At 38.6% G+C, this 23,577-nt stretch overlaps 1 protein-coding gene and 1 long non-coding RNA gene across 3 annotated transcripts in view; one reads left to right on the plus strand and one right to left on the minus strand.

Annotated features, from left to right (window-relative positions):
- The window catches only part of Gm30843, a 42,689-nt gene extending 38,270 nt beyond the window's left edge, over positions 1–4,419 (plus strand). For both annotated transcript variants that reach the window (XR_378120.4, XR_003956543.1), the window contains one exon: positions 4,240–4,419. This is a non-coding gene — a long non-coding RNA (predicted gene, 30843). The remainder of the gene's footprint in view (positions 1–4,239) is intronic.
- Slco1a1 (solute carrier organic anion transporter family, member 1a1) overlaps positions 1–23,577 on the minus strand; it is a 39,682-nt gene that overhangs the window by 7,059 nt on the left and 9,046 nt on the right. The window contains exons 4-11 of the mRNA NM_013797.5: positions 22,061–22,167; positions 21,477–21,623; positions 18,087–18,185; positions 11,190–11,411; positions 9,997–10,161; positions 8,627–8,822; positions 7,430–7,595; positions 4,124–4,296 (exon numbers count right to left, since the gene is read on the minus strand). Coding sequence (NP_038825.1) covers positions 4,124–4,296; positions 7,430–7,595; positions 8,627–8,822; positions 9,997–10,161; positions 11,190–11,411; positions 18,087–18,185; positions 21,477–21,623; positions 22,061–22,167 — 1,275 coding nt within the window. The remainder of the gene's footprint in view (positions 1–4,123; positions 4,297–7,429; positions 7,596–8,626; positions 8,823–9,996; positions 10,162–11,189; positions 11,412–18,086; positions 18,186–21,476; positions 21,624–22,060; positions 22,168–23,577) is intronic.

A 23,577-nucleotide genomic window follows, 5' to 3' on the forward strand; every position in this document is an offset into this window, starting at 1 on the left:
ACATTGCTGTCATCAAATTCAGCAAGAAAAGGCAAAGAAATACAAGAAAATTAATTTGAATAGACCCTAACCTCATTACATCAAGAAATCACACATTTGGGCTAAAAGATTGCTCAGTTGGTAAGGCTTCTTGCCTCCCTCCAAGATTGACCAATAGTTTCAATATGTGGAACCCACATGGTGAAAAGAGAACCAACTCCTGTAAGATGTTCTCTTATTTCAATATGAATGCCATAGCTGTTGAAATAAACACACACACACACACACACACACACACACACACACACACACACACACCCCACATATTCTCATACACATAAAATGTTTTAAATAATCATACATTAAAATATCAATTAATAATTAATCTCGGGTTTTGTTGTTGTTGTTGTTTTGTTGGTTTTTTGTTTTGGGTTTTTTTGTTTTGTTTTGTTTTGTTTTTTTGCCCCCAGTAGAAGAGTCAACATCAAAATGTAAAATTATTTAAAAACTGAGTGAGGGATGGAAGTTAGAACAGGCATGCTGTAAACATGAGAACATCTTTTGAGAGTGTTTTGCAGACTCTAACAGAAGAGTTCAACTGCTCATCTGCCCTTCACCTAAGACTGTCCTCCATCACTGGAAAGAGAGGCCCATTGGACAGGCAAACTTTATATGCCCCAGTACAGGGGAACGCCAGGGCCAAGAAATGGGAATGGGTGGGTAGGGGAGTGGGGGGGTGTGGGGGACTTTTGGGATAGCATTGGAAATGTAATTGAGGAAAGTACATAATAATAAAAAAAAAAGACTGTCCTCCTCTGTGGGGAAAATTCATCCTTATCAACTGATCATGCAGCTTTGGAACTGAAGTACCTGGAGCAGTGAGGGAGAAAGGAGACACCACTTAGCCACATCAGCTAAATCTGCCTGGCAGGTGATGGAGTGACAGATGTCACAGACAAATAACCCTCACTTTCCAGAATAAGACTTAAGTCTTATTCACTAGCAATACTTGATGCCTTTATCTGTCCATCAGCTTATGAACAGGGCATATAGCACATCTTCATTTGGACAATATTAAAACATATAACATCTTACAATGGAAAATGAATAGAGGACATATATCTATTCTATTCCAGTGAGTGTGTATAATGAATAGAAGCAGGTGAAAGAAAGAAGAAAGTGGAGGGAAAGGAAGGGTTAGACAAAAGGAGAGAAGAAAGGAGAAGAGAGGAGAGGAGAGCAAAGGAGGGAGGAAGGGTAGGATAGTGTAAGTTAGGCTAAGGGAGGAGTTGGAAGGGAAGAGAAGAGAAGAGAAGAGAAGAGAAGAGAAGAGAAGAGAAGAGAAGAGAGGAAGAGGGGGGAAGGGGCAGGGAAATGAAAAGGAAGGGGAAGGGGGACAGGGGAAGATAAGGGGAAGAAGGAAGGTGAGGGGGAGGGGAAGGGGAAGGGAAGAGAAATGGGGAAAGGAAGGGTAAGAGGAATGGGGAAGGGAAGGGGAACGGAAGGGGAAGGGGAATGGAAGGAGAAGGGGAGGGGAAGGGGAGGGAAGGGGAAGGGAAGGGAAAGAGGGAAGGGGAGGGAAGGGGAAGGGAAGGGAAAGAGGGAAGGGGAGGGAAGGGGGGAGGGAAGGGAAAGAGGAAAGTAGAGGGAAGGGGGAAGGGGAGGGGAAAGGGAAGGGGAAGGAGGAAGAGGAAGGGCAGGGGAAGGGAAGGGAATTGAGGGGAAGGGAAGAGGAAGGGAAAGTGCCACACCCACTCCAGTGAAGTCTGTGTGACAGGCCTAAAGGCTTGGTCGCAGTCCTGAGGCAAAGAGTTTCATGAAAATTCAGTCTCCTGGAACCTTGGCACGAATGTTCCCAACCTGTCCCTGCATTAGTAAGTGTATGGATCTGTGTGCTCTCTTTCAGTATTGTTTTATTATAGGTGCCTCCAAGAAATGATTTTACTAATACCTAAATCAGGTTAAGCTCTACTGTCTGGCCTTCACCGATGTCCTAGGCAGTCCTTGAGCTGACACTGGGCTTGAGATCTGTAAGAATGTTATTCATCCAGACGAAATTCCCCAGTGTTGACAGTTAGTAATCAGGCATCTCAGTTTGCTGATAGGAGCTAGTATTCTCAGGGATAGTTCAAAATAGTAAACTTAGAATTCTCATTATAGTCAGGTATGGAAGACTACATTGCATATTAGAAGAAAGTTGCTGAGTTCTTCTGACAAATGGAGATTCCCTACAGATACTTAAAAGAGCAGCCAAGTTACTCCCATATGCAAGAATTTACCATGGCCTAGGAAAAAAGAGGGTTGTGGTTTAAGGAAGAACTACAGTATTGCATTATTCATGAAAAGGTCTGCTAGAGCAGAACCCCCTGGTGCAAGTTTTCACAAGGCTCAGAAGAATACCATAAATTGTGACTAGGGTGTGAAATCCTCACCTGGCCCCTGTCATTAGCTGACTCTAGGCAGGGCTGTTCTTATTCTCAACTGTAAACTTTGCCTGGTTCTTGCCAGTCTTTGGAATACATTTCTCTGTTTTGTGTCAGATAACTTCAATGTACCTTGGCTGTTGTTTCACCTAACTTCTTTGTTATCTTCTGTAATATATAAGTCTAATACTCGCTTTGACAAATTACATTCAGATACAACACTCCCTTGTGTTTGTCTGTTTGTCCCCCTTTTTGCCGACTCCTTGCCCACCTGTACCGGGACTCTGATTCTCCTGAGGAGGGGCCCACTGAGGCCAGTCCTCGATAGGGAAGGGGAGAAGGAGGGGAAGGGGAAAGGGAGGGGAATGGAAAGGAGGGGGAAGGGGAGGAGGAGGGAAGGAGAAGGGAGAAAGGAAGGGGGAGGGGAAGGGAAGGGGAGGGGAAGGGAAGGAGAAGGGGAGGGGGAGGGAAGGGGATGGGGGAGGGGAAGGGACAAGGGAAGGGGAGGGGAAGGGAAGGGAAAGTAAGAAAAGAGAAGAAAGCAGAAGAGAACAGAGATGTGAGGGGAGAAGAAGACAGAAGCAATGGAGAAGGAAAGGAGAAAGAGATTTGGATAAGGACAAGTAATGGGGACACAAAGGAAATGTGGACATGGGAATGGAAAAGCCCAGGGGAAAGAGGTAAAGAAGGGAGAAATGACATCTTCGTTCACTCTTAAAGGATAACACACCATGGTTAATTCAACATTGCTTCTGAATTCCAATGAGACAGGAAAGGTGGAGTTGAACTATTTTCCATTGCTAGTGGGTGTGAAGTTTGATAGACTGGAAAAAACACCTGCTTATTTATAATATAAAAATTTGAAATTGGCTATGCAACTTGCTTAGTTTGTGTGAGTATCATAGCACTCATGTACCTACTGGTTAAAGAATATCTATTACTGCATTCGTGGATTTTGTTAAAGACAGATTGGGCTCAGAATGCCAAGGAGGACTGGGCCGTTTTACACAGAGAACTTCATACTCTGCAGCTCAGTTAGCTGAGCTGTAGAAAATGAGTGGTAGGCAATTACTCTCAATTGCCAAAACAAGAAGTCTCTTCATTTAGGCTTAATAAGGGAAGAAGATAGGAAAGGACTTGAAAATTTTTTCAGAAAACTTAAAATTATTGTTATATTTAGAAGTCCTTAATGTAACTGTCTTGATAAAGGAATCTTACTTAGAACATTGAGGTTCTTGGAACCATGACTCCTAGGGTGTTTCTTCAGAAAAAAAAATAATAGTGGACAAAAATACACCTAGATGGCAGGAGTTGCATGGGACAGTGGGTAAACATGCTTGCCTCAAAGGTTTGATGATCCAAGTTCAGGCTCTAGAGTCCAGGAATATATGTAAAAAAATTAAATTAAATTAAAAGCCCAATTCAGTAGTATGCGTCTCTAATTCCTCCAGTGAAATAATAGGAGAAAACAACATTTCTTGCAACCTTAGGCAGGTCAGCTGGAGTACACAGGCAGCTCAGCAGCAGACATAATAAGAAAGTCCATACCTCAATTAGAAGTGAAAGGAGAGAACAGATTCACCAACATTCTGACCTGCCTGCATTCTTGGAAGCACATAGGAGCCCACACCATGCACACATGTGCATACATATCATACACTCACTATGCACATACTACTAAGAAAGAAAGAGAGAAACTAAATGAAGGGTTTACTTAATACCTCAGAAGAACCATGTATCCAGGGATGGCTGCGAGTGAGAAGATGAAACTGGAAAATACTGACTTGATTAAAAAGTACTGCAGCTTGTTGTCACACTCAGGGCCTTTCTTACACAGCCCCAGGACTGCAGATGAGTTTCCTGATGACCCAATGCAGCTGCAATTTTGAAACACCTGTCAAAGAAGAAAGATATTGGGCTTAAACCTTCAGTATTATCTGCACAGCCAGTTGGATCAAAATGGAGAGTGTTGGATCAATGATATGACTCAGAGAAAGAGCACCCATCTAGTTTGAATGAGGACCCAAGTTTGAGCAGAAATGCCATTAAATTAAAAAAAACTCTAAATAATTAAAATGCAGGTTAATTGTCCCTTTTATTTCCATCTCTCTCTCTCTCTCTCTCTCTCTTTGGTATCTCATATTTATCATTAAAATATAAAAGGTAGATTTTAAAATTTGGTATATTTAAACACACTGAGTAAATTTGTAAAAATTCAATTATTTTGAATTCAAACTTTATCTTTCTCTTATTTTATTTGTTTGTTTGGTTTTACTTGTATATGTGTGTGCACATGTGTGTATGTGTGTCTATGGTGGGCATGCATGTGTATGTATGTGTCTATGTGTGTGCATTTTTGCATCATGGCACGCATGTAGAAGTCAGGAAAAAATGTATGGGATATAGCCCTCCCTTTCCATCACGGGGAAGCAGATTATGATTCTGGTAGTAAGTGGCAAATGCCTATACCCAGTGAGCCAATTGTCTAGCCTGCAGATTTTTTCTTTTTTTTTTAAATTGGATATTTTCGTCATTTACATTTCAAAAGCCATCCCAGAAGTCCCCCATACCCTTCCCCCCCCCCGTGCTCACCTACCCACCCACTCCCACTTCTTGGCCCTGGTATTACCCTGTACTAAGGCATATAAAGTTTGCAAGACCAAGGGGCCTCTCTTCCCAATGATGGCCAATTAGGCCATCTTCTGCTACATATGCAGCTAGAGACATGAGCTCTGGGGGTACTGGTTAGTTCATATTGTTGTTCCACCTATAGGGTTGCAGACCCCTTCAGCTCCTTGGGTGCTTTCTCTAGCTCCTCCATTGGGGGCCCTGTGTTCCATCCTATAGATGACTGTGAGCATCCACTTCTGTATTTGCCAGGCACTGGCAAAGATAATTTTTAACAATGAACTAAAAATGGCTTTCTTTGTTTCTGCCTACTGCTAAGTACTAAAATATCACGTGTGTCAAAATGTTGATGGAGTAGTCAGGTACTTACTGATAAAATTATGTTCTCACCAAAAAAAAAAAAAGTGTTTACTTAACAAATAAAGCCAAGTTTTTTTTTTTTAATTGTTATGTTTCCAAGTCTGATTACCAACCACCAAACATGTATTCTAACATGTATTCTAACATGTTTAAGGAAAGGAAAAATGCTTGATTGTTTATCATGATTGGGGGCTGGGGAGATGGAACAGTCAGGAATGTCCTGTCCAAGCATGAGAATGTAAGTTCACATCCGCAGCAGGCATGTGAAAAATGCATGAATAGAGGATGTGCTTGCAGCACGGATGCTCTGAAGGTGGGAACAGGTGACTCTCTGCAGGGTGGTGGACAATGAGAGAAAAGTGTGGTAAGGTCCTGCTAAAAGCTAGAAGCCCCAGAGACTTTGAAGGTACAGGAGTAGCAGTGCCTTCTCTCAGCACCAGGCCCCTGCCATGTAGTCACAGCCCCCATCAGTCCCACAAGGCCAGTGCCCTCAAGCCCTTCCACATGTAGGCATCCCTAACATCCCAGACCAAGATAACAGGAAAAGAGATGTGACCACAGTCAAGTAGGCTCAAAACAGAGTTCTCCGTTCTAACGAGATATCTGGAGACCAGGAGAGTGTTACCAATAAGCTTCCCTTCCCACACAATCCTCCCTGCATAAGGTATTTAATCTCAGGCCCACCCTGATAAGTGGGGCATGATTTTATGCATCCACTTTCCGCCATGACAATAAGCTGTTTGGAACCATGGAGTGACTCTTTATCCAGATCTGCTGTTAGGGGCAGTGCTTTAGTCTCCAGTAGAAGGCCTCTCTGTGCTCCCAGACACAACTGCCATCAAGCTAAGGATAATCTCTCTGCCAAGAGAGGCCACACAGAGATCCCCTTACCCCCACACTCCCTTTACCCCCACACCCCGGGCTAGACACTTCCCCAAACACATGGGCCCCTGACTCCCATTCTTGGCTCTTTAGCAACTACTAGAGGTGCTTGGGTGTCCAAGAGCATAAGAACCCCATAGCCCTGGCCTCATCCCAGGCCCGGGGAACCCCAAGCCAGCTCCAGCTTGCCCATATCTCAGACTGTGCTTTCTTGCCCATGGATTAGTGTCTTGGTGCTTTCCTACAGCCCTTTACCCACTCCAGCAGAGACATAAGGTAAATACAGTCAAACTCCCCATGTTCCATACCACCAAGTGGCTGTGCTCAGTGGCCGTCATGGGCCAACAACCCTACAACTTCCTGGGTTTACTTGCCAGGCAGCTTAAAAGAACCAGAAAATTCTTGAACACTGAGATCCTGTCTCAGAAGTACAAAGTACATGGGACCTGAGAATTAAGAGGTACCCACCTTCTGCACATGCTCATAGATAACACACACACACACACACACACACACACACCCTAATAAATAAATAAATAAATAAATAAATAAACAAATAAATAAATAAAGATAAAGAGGTAGGGAGATAGATAAATGATAGATAGAGGACAGCAAGTTCATGATATGAAAAGTTTTCTGTCAGTCTCAACTATACATCAAGTCTGAGGCCATCCTGGGATTCATGAAACCCTATTTCAACAAAGGGGAAATTCTGTGCAGAGTAATTTATTAGTTCTAATGTTGATTTTTATGTATTCTTCTGTATATGTGTTAATACAAACAGGTTCATGCTGGTGCCTGGGAAAGTCAGAAGAGTGTCAGACGGCCTGGAGTTGGAGTTTTGAGCTACAGCAAATGCTCTTTATATCTGAGCTATCTCTCCAACCACCCATAGCATTTAACTCAGATCATTTGAATAATGATTTGAACCCTTTGTAATTACAAAATAATGCTCAGACTCTGTCAAGGTTTTATATAATCACCAGGAATTGTAACATCAAGTATGCATGTACAGAGTAAATTGAGTTGTTCACAAAAAAAATATTAATCTATTTTAAGCAAGGACTACTATGCTTTTAAGCAGATGAAGGCTTAAGTCATAGCACATGTTAACTCAGGACACAAAACATCAGCCTAAACTCCGCAAGGATTCTTACCATGTTGGTTCCAGTTCCAACAGACTTCTCACAGCCTGCGAGGCAGGCTGACATGTAAGCTAGGCCATTGTCCCCACACACTGGATCCCATGTGTCCGTTAAGCAGCTGCACCTTGTGTTGCAGTCAGCAAGGACATTTTTCTCCCCATATAGAGGGTGCTGAACTCTGAAATGATTTGAAATAATGTTATGAATGCTGAAATATCTACCCAAGCACTTTGTTTTCTTCTTTTCATCTCAGCATGTATACACGTATGAGGAGAGAGAGAGAGAGAGAGAGAGAGAGAGAGAGAGAGAGAGAGAGAGAGAGAGAGAGAGAGAGAGAATGAGAATCATCTTCTCCCCCAGAACAGAAATAGAAATCATTCATATATCAACCTGTGGTCCCTCTATTATGATTTTGGCCTATAAGTTATTTGCTCCAGTAGTCTCATGAATGAGTTTTTAGTTACATCAAAACCAAAACTAAAGTGCCTACTTTATGGGAAAATATTCTGCTGTCAGAGCTAAATTGAAGAGAGCTAATCTCTTATAGATCTGCATGAGGTAAAGTAATGAAAGAGGGCTGATTTGAGCAAAATCTGCAATTTCTGTTTATAAGATAGTTGGTTCATTTAGCTCCCAAAATGGAGTGTTTGACTGACCACACATGCTCTTCAGAGATAGAAAATGCCCAGCACTGACAAGGAGATTTAAACAGGAAAATGTGGGAGTCTACAGGCTAAATTCAAATCCTGTTCTTCAAGCACATTGTGGAGTAAGCAGAACAGGAGATGGACTTGATGTGTACAACTCAACTCTGGAGGTCTGGAAGCCATTGTTTGTAAACACACTAGTCCTGAGTTTCAATTCATATGTCTCCAAATTGAATGGGAAATGTCCTATCTTTAAAAAAATAAAATCAGATTAAATATATATATCAGATTATATGTATGTATACACTTTAAAGTAGACTAGGATATCACCACCACCCATATGCATATGGAATAAACTTACACACTGATAGTTCTCAGGCCTCTTTAATAAGATCACACCTTGTATGGGATAGCATAAAATCGATGAATGGAAGAAAAATATAAAATAACCATGGATCACTGTCATTAAGTCATAATAAAATGATCTGGCCATGTGCAATCTTTTAAAAAAGTGAACCAGCAATTGTGAAAACATTTCGATCTTCATTAGGAAACAACATACCCTTTATAAGAGGTGGTTAATCCAGCAACTGGGAAATTATCACAGGTCAACAAATAGTTACAGAGAAAAATAAAATATTCAGATAAGGACAGGCCAAATGCTATGTATGCAGCTTTCTTGACAGTGATCTTAAACTTCTTCATAATAAAGCCACTGATTAAATATCCAAGGCATACTGGAGGCAAGCTATAAACACCTATAAACACAAGTAAGTAGTATTCATAAGAACATCAGAAAAATAAATATCTTATCAATTTGTCCAATATGTCTTACTTAAAAAAATTTATCTTAAATATACTGTGATTCTACCCCGATTCACGCATATATTACATAGAATGAGGTTTAGAAATACCCATAACACCACTTTAAAAACACAATTAGCATTTACTTAATGATTTGTAGCAAATTATAAAAATCTTATGAGCATTATACAAAACACACACACTTCTAAATATTTAATTTGTTTCTTTCCACTCTATGTATTTGGAATTTGACTTTTCTCTAGATGATTTTGAAGGTTGCTACTGAATTTGTGTTTAGCAAGTGTAAAACATTTTGTGCATCGCTGATGTCTAACACTTTTCCTCCCTGACTCTTTTTCCCTATACAAAATCAAAGAAAAAGAAGGAAGGAAGGAAGGAAGGAAGGAAGGAAGGAAGGAAGGAAGGAAGGAAGGAAGGAAAGAAGGAAGGAGGAAGGAAGGAGAGAAAGAGAGAAAGAGAGAAAGGAAGGAAGGAAGGAAGGAAGGAAGGAAGGAAGGAAAAAGAGAAAGAGAGAAAGAAAGGAAGGAAGGAAGGAAGGAAGAGAGAGAGAGAGAGAGAAAGAAAGAAAGAAAGAAAGAAAGAAAGAAAGAAAGAAAGAAAGAAAGAAAGAAAGAAAGAAAGAAAGAAAGGAAGGAAGGAAGAAAGAAAAGGGTTAAGTAGGGTCTCTAGGTTTAGTGTAACTAACAAGAAAAGCAGAGTGTGGCTGCGCAGACTCATCAGACCAAGAGGCGTCTGAGCCACTGAATTAAGGAGAAATATGGAGAGCAAGAACTGAAGCCCAGATGTAAAATGAGGGTGTAAGATACAGAAGCCCAGTGAGTTAACTCTTTATTAACAGATTAGTATTTGAAAACTGACTCATATGAGCTTCTCCTAAGATTTCTATAACTATGATGATTTCCATTCAGTTTGGAATGAAATCAGAGAGGGAATTTGGGGCTCCTTTCTGATTATATCATTTCTTGATTTCCTTGGAGATTGCAAGGAAGAAATTTGCAAGACTATCCTAAGAGATTTCATTTCCTTGTATTCTCCTAGTCACATTATCTTACTGTTAGACATGTCCTTGTGTGAGGGGGAGCTGCTACTAATAAAGAACGTACATACCTATGAGGAATACTGCCTCTGAAGTGGATTTTCCATATTGCTGCTCCAGGTATTTGGGCAAGAAGGTAAATGTACTGGCAAATCCATTTATCTGGAGCACACTCGTAAGACTGAACAGCATATAAATAGGATTGCAGCAGAGGCTCTTCATGAATGGCAAGAAATCTGCAACAATAGGTCATACAGACCACCAACTTAACATGGCCCTCCTTGCATTTTGTGTCCAGCATTCTCCTATCACTGATTTTTGCTGAAACACAAATGCATTTGATAAATCTTTACTCCTTGGGACTAAAGTTCTATATCGTTATTTAAGTCACATTGACATTAATGACACAACAGGCTTTATATGAATCAAAGCACAAACAAAACTATAAAAAGATGGGATTGTGTCTCTGTCCACACTTTCATTTGGTTGTCTCTCATTTCCTTCTATCATGCGTTCACTAGACAGTGACTAGACCATTTTCAAGAATCAGCGAGGAACCAGCTTTGAAGTTTCATTTCTGACAACACAGAAACCCAGGATATAACTCACTATTACCTTCATTTGACAGGGAAAGTACTGGCAGAGCATCTTCCAACTATACACTTTCAGAATTCTAGAGCCTAAGCCATACACCTTATGTACTTTAAGAATGGGCACTTTTGAATAACACTCCACTGTCCCACCGTAGCTTCTCACAGGAGCATCTCTACTCTGCATTGTCAGTTAGTAGCATTCCTGCTTATTTTAGGACAGTTTGTTCTAAGGAAACAATTCTCCTCCAAACTACCATGCATCTTCAAATATAGAGGATTGTGTCATCTATTGGCCTTGACTTCAAGGTTGCTCACAGCTAAAAATTTTTCTTATCAAAAGATTTTCTATCTTTGTCTTTATCTTTGATTTCTGGTTGCTTTTTTTTTAAACTTAGACTAATATTGTCTGCAAAATAGGACTACCAAAACAGATGGGAAAATATATTTGCTCATTGAGTGTGCAGATTGACTTAAACTCTTCATTAATCTAATCTAAAATAAGCCAGGTTCCCTATTATGTCAGTTATTTTCAAATGGTGACCGTGGAAAACATTTAACATATCTGAGTAGGGACATTTTGTGACAAACTGTCTTAACTCAGCACAAGTGACAGATGCCCACTAAACACAGACCCATCTAAACCAAATAGAGTTTAAAGTTTTCATGTTTGCCTTTAGTGATTCCAAGGTTTTCCTTTTTGGCTCTTTCTCTATGTTTTTCAACTTTCTCATATTTAGTCACATCCACATTATCCTGTAGTTCTTTCTTTGGCAGTGTCTTTGGAAAGAAGAAAAAGGGGATGCTGGTCAGGATATTCACTCCTGCACAGACCAAAAAGCCAATCCACCAAGCACCGACCCAGCGTGTATCAGTGGGAGTTATGGTCAGGTCATCTGTAAAGAAATGTAGATATTATATTAGCTTGCATAATTTTTTCCTTAGTAAACTATAGAAAAATTTTACAATTCACAAACTCATCTAAACATAATCTTTGCAAATCATTGTTCACCATTTGTACATTTGTTATCATTCTTGTTTGTGTCTTGAACTTGTGGTCATCTTTATCTTTTCCCATGTGCTGGGATTACAGGCATCCACCACCTCACGGGGGTAATTCAGACCTTTAGAAAAAGTATCTGAGGTTGACTCATTCTGTGAAGTTGAAGTAAGTAAGAAGAAAAAGGTCTGAAGTAGTACATGTAGTAATAGTTAAAGGTTTATCTCAAAAAGACAGAAACAAGATTTGAGACATATTCTTGCAAACTTTATATGCCTCAGTACAGGGAACGCCAGGGCCAAGAAGTGGGAGTGGGAGGGGAGTGGAGGGGGGAACATATGAGAGACTTTTGGGATAGCATTGGAAATGTAAATGAGGAAAATACCTAATTAAAAAATTTTTAAATAGTTAAAAAAGATTTGAGACATATTAAAGGAACTAAGTTTATCCTGATGTAGTCATGTCTTAAAATACCATAATAGGTGAGGAAAGGGCCAGAAAGACAGTTCAGTGGTCAAGAGTTATTTATACTTTTGCCTGTAACGCTAATTTCAGGAGATCTGACACTCTCTCTGACTTCAGCATGCACCCCACAAGCACACATAGACATGCACATATACATACAAATAATAAAACAAAATACAATTATTTTTATGTTTTGTGCATTCATTAAAAATTAACTATTTTGGGAAGAAGTGGAGATGGGAACAGGAGGGATGATGTTGGGGGAGGAGACAGGAAGAAAGGGAGAGAGGTCTAGTAGAGACACCTGGAATTGGGAGTCATCTCTGGGAGGAGCTAGAAACCTAGGACAATGAAAATTCCCAGGAATTAATGAGGGTGACCTTAGCTAAGACTCCTAGAAATGGGGGATATGAAGCCTGAATTAGACATCTCCTATAATATGCAAAGACTTCCATTGGAGGGGTTGGGACATCAACCCACTCACAAATGCTTAGACCCACAATTTGTTCTGTCTATAAGATATGCACTGGTCAGACATGGAGCAGAATTTGAGGGAAAAGTCAACTAATGATTGGTCCGGGTTGAGGCCCATGCCAAGAGAGGGAGCCTACCCATGACACTATCAATTATATTCTGGTATAGTAGCAGACAGGAACCTAACATATTTGTAATAGAATGGCATATCCATCAAATGATCAAAACAGATTCAGAGAGCCACAGCCAAAGATTAAATGGAGTTTGGGAAATTCTGTAGAAGAGGGGGAGGAAGGATTGAATGAGCCAGATGGGTTGATACAACATAAAAACTACAGAATAAACTAAGCTGGGTCCATAGGTGCTCACAGATACTGAACTGCCAACAAGTGTACATGCATGAGACAAATCTATGCCCTCTGGACATATGTTAACAGTTGTACAGGTTGATCTTTATGTGGCCTCTTAAGCCACGAGCCAGGGCTGTCTCTGACTAACTACATTGCCTGCTTTTGATCCCTTTCCTCTAACTGGGCTCAGTAGAAGAAGGTGCACCTATTCATACTGCACCTGTGCCAAGGTATATCTTTGGGATGGATGGAGGGGTAAGTAGATGGAGGGAGGAAGGTAAGAGGGAGGAACTGGGAAGAGTGGAGGGAGGGAAACCTGTGATAGGGATGTAAAGTAAATAAATATCATAATTAATAAAAAGATTAAAAATAAGGAAAAATAACTAACTTTATCAAGCACTTTGTGGTGATATATTTTCCATCAGTAAGTGAGCTTTTCTGTTTGTTATGTGAAAATTTACTAAATTGATGGTCATCACATAACTGAAATACTTGTTTTGTTATCTACTGTGACTGCCTCATTGAAAAAAAAGAAAACTATGTAAGTAAAAGTTTTAAAACGAATATATGGCTGAAATGTGGTAGGAGAACGGTGGTTTTGAATCAGAATTTGACATTTTACCCTTAGCTCTGTTCCCCTTAGGTCTGCCATCTGTAAGCAGTGTTTACATTAATTATGATCAAGAGAGGCAGTGGGATACCATTCCTGAGCTCTCTCACACACTTTAGGGACTGTACTCCGTAGAAAAAATATCTTATGGCACCTGCGAATAATAAATTTGATGGCCTATGGCTTTGGTAGGAAATAGGAAGACGCACATCTGGGAGTCAGGAAGGGTTCTGGGATAATGCCAGGGACGGGAGATTTGCCTGAGAAGATGTGACAAGATGAATGCACGTACCTGATCACAGGTAACCAGCCAAGTAGCAGAATGTAGATTAGAATAAATGGATTAATTTAAGTTATGAGACGGTCAAAGAAGAGCCTAACGATATGGCCAAGGTATTTATAAACATGTTTCGAGTCTGAGTCTCTTTTCTGGGAGCACAGGGCTGGGAGGCAGTACCAGACTTAACTTCTACAAATGTTGCCCAACCACAGCATAGATCCAAACCAACTTGAGATAACTTTCTGTGTAGAGGGATTAATTCTCCATGAAACAAAACAGTTTTAAAGCGCTGTCTTTTAAGAAAAGAGTAAAAAATTAAGCAGTGTTTTAAAAAGTTTCTAAAAGAAAGACCCTGTGTATAGAAAGGCTACAGCTAGGGAGAATGGAGGCCTATAAAGAGCAGGTAGTGAGTAGGAATGTACACAACCTTCCATGGGCCCAACAGCTCAGTTTGGGTCACACAACTAAGGCCTAAAGATGTACACAAGCAGCAACCAGAGTGTCCCTCAAGAGAGGAGCACATGAGCTGTTGCTGGGCTCCAGGCAGAGGTTTGAGAAGAAAGGTGAAGGCCCCAGCCCTATCCTACCATGGAACCACTACATTCATGGAGTAGGCAAAGACCAGAGGCTCTGGCCTGGCCAAACATGGTTCATGTCAATGGACAGGAACCCCTACAGGGGCATCCAGGACTGGTCAGAGCCTTGAGAGCAGAATGGATCACAGAAAACAGTGAAGTCAGGATGGGGACCCCTGCTGATAGATAAAGCTGCTTGCAAATGACAGTCTAAAATCCACACTGACACATTTTTTTTTCTTAAAGGTATTATGCAATTTTTTGCTTAATAGTAGGTAAGAATGTCCTTAGTAATTTAAAAATAAATACATATCAACCTTAAATTTATATAAAGAAAGGGAATATAGGTATATATACACACATGAGGTATGTTTGATTTCAATTTGAAAGATAATGATTCTTTTCTGTTACCAAATAGCATTTTGCCCAGGAAAGGTATATCTTATTACTTAATGTAAGAACCAAGAGTTAGGGTTGGGGCAGGGTTTATTGTTTTTATCTTTCCAGGAAAAGAAATCATCCAAGTAAGGAATTCAAAGACCTCTGGATAAGAGAAACATCTAAAGAAAAATGATGGATCAGTAAGATCCAAGAAAAGGAGTAAACAAGTGACATATAGAAAGTAATAGTGTTAGGATTATTAAATGTACTTGTTACTTAACATCTTGGCAATGCAGAAAATAAATGGCTTTTGTTAGAGGAGATAAATAAGTCAAATAAACACATGCCATAGAGACAATGCAATATTGTCTTACAATATGTTTGAATGTGTGCTTAAGCACTGAAATGGAAAGGAATTTCATAAAGTTGGATACAGTGAAGAATGTTAAAGTAAGAGAAAAAAAAAAGAATGATAGATATATCTACATAAAAAGTAAATCTCCAAAACAGGAAGATAGAGATAAAAATTGACACAAATGTTTTAAGAGTACATAGATGCCAAATAAATAAACTCATGCCTTTGATCCCAATACTTGGGTGACAAATCAGTAACAGATAGGTTCCTTTTAACCTCAAGGCCAACCCTATATATAGAGAAAATCCGGAACAGCCTGGGCTGACAAAGGAACCCTGTCTCAGTAATATTGGTAAATATATTTCATTATAGAGGGGTATATTTGGACACTGTAAGTCTCATTTTGATTTGGCAATATGAACATGGTTACATGGTCAATGCTAGTGGTGATATTATATATTCTCTTTGAGAGTAGTCAAAATGGAGCAGACCTGGATAGAAAAGAGACTATTATTGGATCAGTCTATACTGATAATGACTTAAAACTGCTGGAAAAAAGTATGTTATGGTGGAGGAGAGACTGTGTATGTGTCAACAGGAAAGAAGAAAAGGTTTTAGATTCCACCCAAAATAATAAGGATCAGATTTGATAGAGGACAACCCCCTGAAGATCTTGGCTGCAAACAGGAAGAAAGAAATCAAGAAAACCAAACAGAACAGGTAACATGATTTGCTGATCCCTGTATATGGAGCAGCCCTGAGACTGGTTGAGACATAAAAATGTCTCTAGCCAGAACTTCAGCTATATATAGCCAATAGATTTTATTGGCTAAAGAGTCTTCAAGATTCATCATGCCATCCTTTCATTTGACTTGGATGAAGGTTTATGTTGTAGTTTGGATATGCAGTCCAAACTAACTTAAGAAAAACAGATGTGTTTCACTTGCTTAAAAAAAATGAAGAATTTTCATTAACTGATCAGTGCACATTGCACATTTCATACATTGTGTTAATAGAAAAATATATGTTATCTCTGAAAGCTTTATGGTCACAGAAAAACAATAAACAAAGAGATAGCCTTGACAAAATTTGCCTTTTGGAATGTTGAGATACTGAGGCTTAATGTACCAGCATCCTGCCTGATCCTACCTCTGACTACATCGATGCTCTTTCTTCTAAAGATTTGTTTCTAGGAAAACTTCAAAACATCTATCTCATTTGGTCCAAGTCTTCATGTGGATCCCAAACAACTAGAATGGGGCTATCCCAAAATCTGTTGCTTGTCCATAGGATATGTTCTTCTACCTGGACTGCCTTGTCTGGCCTCAGTGTGAAAGGATGTGCCTAGCCCTGCAATGACTTGATGTGCTAGGGTGGGGGGTGGGATAGTCAGTAGTACCCCACCCAATCACAGGAGAAGGAGAGAAGGAGAGAAGGGAGGAGTTGTGGGAGGATGTAACCAGGATGTAAAGTGAATAACAAAAGAAAGAAAGAAAGAAAGAAAGAAAGAAAGAAAGAGGAAGGAAGGAAGAGAGAGAGAGAGAAAGGAAGAAAGAAAAGACAGAAAGAAAGGAAAGAAGGAAGGAAGGAAGGAAGGAGGGAGGGAGGGAGGGAGGGAGGGAGGGAGGGAGGGAGGGAGGGAGGGAGGAAGGAAGGAAGGAAAGAAAGAAAGAAAGAAAGAAAGAAAGAAAGAAAGAAAGAAAGAAAGAAAGAAAGAAAGAAAGGAAGGAAGGAAGGAAGAGAGAGAGAAAGGAAGAAAGAAAGAGAGAAAGAAAGAAAGAAAGAGAGAGAAAGGAAGGAAGGAAGAAAGAAAGGAAGGAAGAAAGAAAGAAAGAGAGAAAGGGAGAAAGGAGAGAGAGAGAGAGAGAGAGAGAGAGAGAGAGAGAGAGAGAGAGAGAGAGAGAGAGAGAGAGGAGGAGGAGGAGAGAGAGAGAAAGGAAGGAAGGGGCTGGAGAGATGGATCAGTAGTTAAGAGCACTGACTGCTCTTCCAGAGGTCCTGAGTTCAATTCCAAGCAACCACATGGTGGCTCCTGACCATCGGAATACGATCTGATGCACTCTTCTCGTGTGTGTCTGAAGACAGCTGCAGTGAACTCATATAAATAAAAACAAATACATCTTTTTTTTTCAAAAGAAAAAAGAAAAAAATCTATCCAGAAAGAATAAATGGGTGCAGGGAAGTCAACTGCCAACTCTGCAAATATAGGGTAAGCAAGTCCTTCATAGCTCTTGCTTCACAAATATGTCTGTCAGATATACTTGGCCAGAAGACTGAAGATGGATGCCCTAATGTTATAGAGACAATTCTGGGGATCTGTTAAGGTAGCCAACTATGTCTCTCTTATATATATTATTATAACCTGCTTGTCTACATTTCTTACTCAGTCAGGTAATATTTATTTCTTCTCATTTCTCTGATGTGATTGAAGACTAGATAGTTAAAACCTCACAACTTTTTAGGTTCATAATATAAGTTAGGATTGATATTGAATGAAGTACACAACTTTAACATAACAAGATAGAATAGATCATAAAATAGTATCAAAAGTTGACAAATTCTAGAGGCTGATCATTTTAAACATAAATATTCCCTTATAGATTTTGTTTCATAATTATTATATTTGTATACAATTTTATTTAAAAGAAGATTCTTTTATTAGACTCAAACAGGGAATTGTATAGGAAACATCTTGTGTATGTATGGATGTGGCACCTGTCAATAATAAATTGATGACCTATATCATAGATATAGATAGCCTATATCATAGAAATTGGGGGTAGGATATCTGAAAGGAAGAATGGATTCTTGGATAGTGCCAGGTGCAGAAAATTCATCCTGGAAGATGTGACAAAATAAAATCATGGTACCTGAGTATAGGGAACCAGATATATGACAGAATGTAGATTAGAATTAATGGATTAATTTAAGTTATGAGCTAGTCAGAGAAGAGCTAGCTATATGGCCATGGTATTTGTAAATATATTTTGAATCTTGTTCTTATTTCTGGAAGCATGGGTCTGGGAGGAATAACCAGACTTAACTTATACAGGGCTTTATAAATAAAATGCATTGTGTTACCTGTATTCACAGACCCAATGTCTACATAAACACGTGCAAAGAAAGATCCCAACAAAAGTCCAATAATCGGGCCAACAATCTTCCCCATTTCTAAAATCCCTGGAAGTAAACAAAGATAGGGATATAGATAAGCACATATGAATTTTCTTGCACACAAAAAGCCATGAGATTGAATTGTTGATAATCTTAATTTCTTTTCTTTCCTTTGCAGAGCTGCAGATAAAATGCAATAGGGTAGACAAGAGCTCTACCTCCAAGCTATATGCTTTATAACTGGAGATATTCTTTATATATTCAACATATAAAGAAATTATGCTTGGTATCTATGTTACATGTACATAAATATGTATATATAACATACATATCAACATGTATCATATGTATGTTATATGTACCTGTATTGGTGTTTATAAATATTGAGAAAGAATTTTTCATTGTTTCAGTATTGAACATTCTCAGAAGATCATGTGTTACAGAATTATTTCCCAGCAGGGCACCAGTGGATTCTGATGGAACCTTCCCATGCAGGGCATGGTGATAAGTCTTCAGGTCATCTGGAGTACAACCATAGTCTCTTTCATATTGTGTTGTATTTGCCCATCACAAGATGATGGTTTTGCCACACTCATTCTTCTGCCATAATTAGCTTCTTCATGACCAAACCACATAGTCTAGCAATATAGATCAAAACATCCAAAGAAGTGAGCCAACAATTATCTCAGTTATATATTAAAGTGAAAAGAAGTTGACTGACCCAGAAGCTTCATTACTTAAAGCAATCTTCCAAATTCTCTTTTATGTTAAGATGAAGGCAAGGGTGTCACTATCAGTCCCCCTGAAACCCTGATGTGAACAAGGTCCTCTTATGTTTCCATAGCCATGTTTTAAAAGGGCATCAGTAAGACTAGCTTTCATTGTCAACTTGGTATAACATAGAATTACCTGAGAGGAAAGCCTTCATGGTGTTCTGTCTACATTGAATTTACCTTTGGACATGCCAGTAGGAAACTGTCTTAATTAAACTAAATGATGTGAAAAGGCCAAGCCCACTGTAGGCAGCCATTCCCTAGGAAGGGAGTTCAGAACTGAGTAAGAGTAAAGAAACAGCAGAGCATAACCATGTAAGCAAAGACATAGCATGCATACATTTACTCTGCTTTTAAAGATGTGACCAGTTGATTCGACTCCTGCTATTGTGGTTTAGTTGTGCTGGAATTGTAAGCCATATGAACTCCTTTCTCCAAATGAACCTCTTTCTCTTCAAATTTGAATTTTTTTCACAGGAACAGAAATTAAATTAGAATGGTTTCTAAATGAGTGTGTGTTGTAATGAATGTACAGCTTCATCAAAGCTCCATTCTGGAAACTTCCTTCCACACAAAGAATGTATCATTATAACAGCACTTCTCTTTTATGTTATACTAATCACCTTTCTTATTTCATAGCTATTTTCACTTCCTTGCTCCTTTCCAACCACACCTGGCTTCTTTGAAACCACCTCAGTTTCTCCCAATGTATCTGCAGTTCAGAACCTCTCCTTAGCCACCCCTACCCACAGAAAACTCATATCTGAGCAAAGTCAACTTCTTTCCTTCCTTTTCTTTACTTTACATCCTGTCTTTTCCTCCTTCTCTGTGGTTCTATGGGTTAGTCTACCTCTGTGTGCCTGACTTCTCAATACCAAGCCCTTCTATCTTCCTTGTTCTCTCAGACACTTCCTTCTGCTTGACGTCCTCTATGCAAAGATTCCTACAAGATCTCCAACCTCTACTGAGTTCTTTCCTGCCCTGCACTGTCTGCCTGTCATTCTGCTCAGATGGTTTGTGGTTCTAAGGTGCTCTCTGAGTACCAAAGTGACCTCTACCATGGATCACATTCTCCACCATTGTTCTTTATTCTCTTAACTTACTTGACAATATTGGCCAACTCCTCATCTATCTGCTTCCTCCTAATACCTTCTCCAAATTGTACATTTATTTCTAGCGTTGTTTTCACGGATAGTACCTGTTAAATTTCCTCTTCTCAGCCTACCTACTAAGTAGAAGAGTCCTGAGTGTGGATTCTTCTGAATACATTTATGAGCTCTCAAGAACATTTCATTTCTTCTTGATTTAACTTACTGCCTACATAGATAGCTACCAGGTTTTTTTATATTCGACTTCTATATCTGTGCAGCTACAGAGCTGTATATCAAATTCTATTAGTTTATTTGCCTTGTATTTATTTCATTAAAACACATATATAATTATACAGCTGTTCATTTAAGAAACTTAATAAGCTACATATGTACTAAATATAAGGTTCACAAATTATGTATCTTATTCACTTACTGTAGTTATTATTGTAGCTTATATATTTATCTATATAATTTGTCTCAAATTTTGATAATTAGATCTATTTATCATTGTAGGATGTACTTGTGTTTTTTCTTAGATGAATGTGAAGAGATCTAAAGTGAATGACTAAATTAACACTAGAAAATATTACTGTCAAATTAATAAGTCTCCACAAATGAGCAAAAGTTATTTTTAAATTTAATTCATCTTCATTAATCCTACATTTCTTCCTGTCATTTTTTACCCTATTTGGTTCTTATTGTTTGTTTGATTGATTTTTAAAATTATGTCTATATAGAAGTGGTTCTCAACCTTCCTAATGCTGTAATCTTTCAATAAAGTTCTCCATAAAATAATTTTCTTGCTACTTAATAATGGTGATTTAGCTACTATTATGAATCACAATGTAAATATCTGTGTTTTATCATGTGTTAGACGACCCCTTTGAAAGGGTCATTCCATCTCTAAAGTGGTAGACAATGATAGGTTGAGAACCACTGCTATATATAAAGTTATGGGTTTACAAATCAATTACAGATAAATTAACTCAAGAATATAAACAAATTATTCATATTAGAGATCATTTCGTAGACAACATAAGAAGATGGAAACTAGATTTACTCTTGCCTGGGAAATCATACATTTTAAAAAAGATCACTTCATGCAATACAGCAAAGTAGGCATCCAGATATTTGGCCAACAATGGAATTGGAATAGCTTATAAACAAAGGATTAGAACCTGAAAGCTACAAAAATCGAAAAACAAAACATAACAGTTGAATCTAAGAAATATTTTCCAAGAATTGTTGGCAATTCTATTACTGGTTTACAGATACTGTGGCAGCATCAGAGGACTATTCGCGGGCAGATCGGGGGGCTCCCCAACAATGGGAAGTTGTCTGATGAACTGGTATATCTGCAGCTAGGGGTTCTCCCCATTTGAACAATCTTCTGACCAATGACACTGTAGCACATTGCTCTCTGTGCAGAAAACCACAAAGCATTGAAATCAATAATCACTTTCTACCTTCCTAAGGCTGGTTGTCAAACTTACCAATATATAAAGGAGAGTTTTCTGATTTGGCAAAGTCTTCGATGTAAGAAATACCCAAGGGCATTATGGGAGTTTCACCAATTCCACGCATAGTATTTCCTATTAGTACATATATCCACATTAATGATTTTATTTCTTTTACACACTCTGCATTAAAACAAGAGAAAACCACATAAGTAGTTCATGGTTAAGTGTTACTAACAGTTAATTCAAAGTTTTCTGTAAATATTTCCCAGGTCAGAGTTTTATTATAGCAACAGAAAGTAAACTAGACCAAACACATAGATCACATTGTTTGTCTAAATTCATCTTTCTAATTCATTTTCTTTTGTGAGACTAATAGTGCTGGAGTAGAAATCAATGGCTTTTTTTAAAATACACACTTTAAGAAATAAAAACATCTTAAGTATTCCCAAACACAAGAGGGAGAGTATCCTAGGTTATTAGATATCTCCTGTCCCTGAAAATGGAAATAAATATTCCTTTGTCTTACGTGTCTAATAAACCTAGTTTCATATCTAATAATAAAAAAGCATTCTGTGGCCAAGTGTCTTATCAGAAAGCAATGAGAAGCAGAAGTCAACCTGTTGGATCTTGCGTTGGCTTTAAGGTCTGTGTTCTGTTTTCTATACACAAGAAGCTGTTTGAGGACAAGTTGCTTGTAGGTGATATTGTTGTTTCATATTTGTATCTGTGTAGACACAGGAAACATTCACTGTGAGTAGTTGAGTGCAAGAAGGGCATCTGCAGAATAGTGATTTCTATTTCCCTGAGAACAGGGTTTCCAGAGCCAGAAAAGATTGAAGATGATTCATAAACAATTTCCTCAAGCTATTATTTATCAGCATATGGATGATATCCTATTGGCTGATTCAGATATAAGTATTTTGGAAAGAATGTTTAATAAAGTTAAAAAATAAAATAACCTTCCCTTCCTGGAGATTATAAATTGCCCATGAAAAAATACAAAGAGAGGATTCGTTGAAATATCTAGGATATAGAATAAGTCTACAAGAGTTTAGGCCACAAAATGTACAAATCATAAGAAACCAATTAAGGACTTTGAATGATTATCAGAAGCTACCAGGAGGGATTAACTAGCTGAGGCCTGCAATTGGCTTGGCTACTCAAGAGCTATCAATGTATTTCAAATCTAACAAGGTGGTAGATTTAAATAGCCTGAGGCTGAGAAAGAGTTAGCTTTGGTAGAAAAGAAATTACAGGATACACATCTAGATTGTATTAATCCAAAGATGGCCTGGATCTTAGTTATCTTTCCTTCTACTCATTTCCCTTCTAGGAATTCTTATGCAGAGGGAAGATTATATCTTGTAATGGATACTTTTAGCACACAAACAGTAAGAACTTAAAAACCTACGTAGAAGAGGTTTCTGAATTGATACTAGAATGAAAATTAGACTTTGATAATTAGCTAGAATGAATCTAGCTGAAATCGTGGTAACTTTTACTAATGCTAAAATTGCCTCGTTATAGACACAAGATGAACATTGGCAAATAACGTGTAGTAATTTCTTGGGAGAGACTAGCAACAAATACCCTAAAAGCAAGTGACTTCAGTTCATTAAAAGAACTAATTTGATTCTTCCTTGTATGATAAAAGAACTCCAATTTCTGGAGCCCCTACATTTTACACTGTGTTAATAAATCAGGAAAGGTAGAATATAAAGTAGAAGATGTAAATAAGTTATTTGAGAATCCCTATAAATCGGTTAAAAAATCAGAATTATATGTAATATTTATGGTGGTATCAGATTTTCAAGAGTCTCTTCATATAGTAACTGACTCTCATATGCAGAGAGGGTTGTTTTACCATAGAGACTGCTGAACTTATTCAGGATGATTCTTGATTGACTTCACTGTTTATTCGGCTACAACAAATGATCAAGAATAGAAGTCGTCCACTGAATATAATATACATAAGATCCCATACAGGTTTGCCAGGCCCTCTGACTCAAGGTAATCATAAAACTGATTAGCTCTTGATAAGCAGTGTATTAGAGAATTCAGAATGCCACTTAAAACACCATGTTAGCAGCAAAGATAAAGGAAGAATTCTCTGTCGTTTGGCAACAACAAGCCA

This window comes from Mus musculus, chromosome 6, assembly GCF_000001635.26.
Source record: "Mus musculus strain C57BL/6J chromosome 6, GRCm38.p6 C57BL/6J".
Lineage (NCBI taxonomy): Eukaryota > Metazoa > Chordata > Mammalia > Rodentia > Muridae > Mus > Mus musculus.